We start from the raw sequence: 661 nt of genomic DNA, 5'->3' as shown, positions 1-661 counted from the left end.
GGGATCTTGAACTTCAGCCTCCAGGGGTGTGAGTAGGGAACTAGTGCTGAGAGATCCCTGTGCAGTATTTCTTATGGCAGCCCAGGTGAAGACAGCAGCACCCCAAAGCTGAAGGTGTGAGTATGAAGGAAATGCCCCCAAGTCCTTACTCACCAATTCTTGATAGATCTGAGATGGTAATATCGGTGCAGGGGATCCTGGCATCTTTACTGCTCCCATTCACCACGATCACATAATTATGAAAATATTTGAACTTTTTAGAGATGTTATCAAAACGGCAGCTGATGTGCGTCCCCCGGGCATCTGCTCTGTAATGCAGACACTCACGCTGCTCGCGGGTGCTGTGGGACGTACACAGGGGCACGGATGAGGCAGCGATTCCCCACCTGTGGCTGGGAGAGCCGGACAGTCCCCAAGGCTACACGTACTCCACATCTGTCGAGTAGAGGTGGTACTGGACATCACTCGGGGCCCCCTGGCCCACCGTCCAATTGCAGGTAATGAAATCCACGTCATGAATGAGGCAGCTCAGGTTCTCAGCAGCTGCCTCAGGCTTTCCGTCTGGGCTTGCAAAGATAAAAGCAAAAACGAATCATTCTGTAGAATAATTAAAAATACTTAAAGTAAGTGAAAGTAACCAACCTTCCTTCCTTCCTTCCTT

At 50.1% G+C, this 661-nt stretch overlaps 1 protein-coding gene across 1 annotated transcript in view; it reads right to left on the bottom strand.

The window, feature by feature from the left end:
- IL3RA (interleukin 3 receptor subunit alpha) overlaps positions 1-661 on the bottom strand; it is a 24,268-nt gene that overhangs the window by 7,126 nt on the left and 16,481 nt on the right. Inside the window, exons 5-6 of the mRNA XM_012807138.2 lie at positions 429-561; positions 154-341 (exon numbers count right to left, since the gene is read on the bottom strand). Of these exons, the coding sequence (XP_012662592.1) occupies positions 154-341; positions 429-561 (321 nt within the window). The remainder of the gene's footprint in view (positions 1-153; positions 342-428; positions 562-661) is intronic.

The sequence above is a fragment of the Otolemur garnettii genome, unplaced genomic scaffold (assembly GCF_000181295.1).
Source record: "Otolemur garnettii isolate 467f Iridium unplaced genomic scaffold, OtoGar3 scaffold00065, whole genome shotgun sequence".
Lineage (NCBI taxonomy): Eukaryota > Metazoa > Chordata > Mammalia > Primates > Galagidae > Otolemur > Otolemur garnettii.
This window is presented reverse-complemented; position numbering and strand designations above follow the sequence as displayed.